Genomic DNA, 308 nt, shown 5'->3' on the forward strand with positions numbered 1-308 from the left:
GAGCCTTACCCAGCATGATCTTCCCGATGGCTTCGTTCCTCCCAACTTTGTCATGGTCCATCACCGTTACGTTGAGCTGGCACTCCCTAATCCTCTCCCACGGAACGTCGAACTTGACGCTGAAGTGGAACTCGGGGTTGAGTGTGCAGAACTGGACCTCGGACTTCTTCTTCTCTATCCGCTTCTCGCCAAAGTACAGCCAGACTTTCACGTACGGATCTGTGCGTATCGGGGTAGGGAGAGAGAAGAGAAGGGTGAGGTGAAGCTGAATGATGATACTGTCTATGTCTTATTTACTAATCAATTGG

General features: G+C 50.6%; 1 protein-coding gene across 2 annotated transcripts in view; it reads right to left on the reverse strand.

Annotated features, from left to right (window-relative positions):
• LOC119591478 (synaptotagmin-7-like) overlaps positions 1 to 308 on the reverse strand; it is a gene marked incomplete at its 5' end in the record, with an annotated part of 105,336 nt that overhangs the window by 565 nt on the left and 104,463 nt on the right. For both annotated transcript variants that reach the window (XM_037940221.1, XM_037940220.1), the window contains 1 exon segment: positions 10 to 219. In XM_037940221.1, coding sequence (XP_037796149.1) covers positions 10 to 219 — 210 coding nt within the window.

The sequence above is a fragment of the Penaeus monodon genome, chromosome 28 (genome assembly GCF_015228065.2).
Source record: "Penaeus monodon isolate SGIC_2016 chromosome 28, NSTDA_Pmon_1, whole genome shotgun sequence".
NCBI classification, from domain to species: Eukaryota; Metazoa; Arthropoda; class Malacostraca; order Decapoda; family Penaeidae; genus Penaeus; species Penaeus monodon.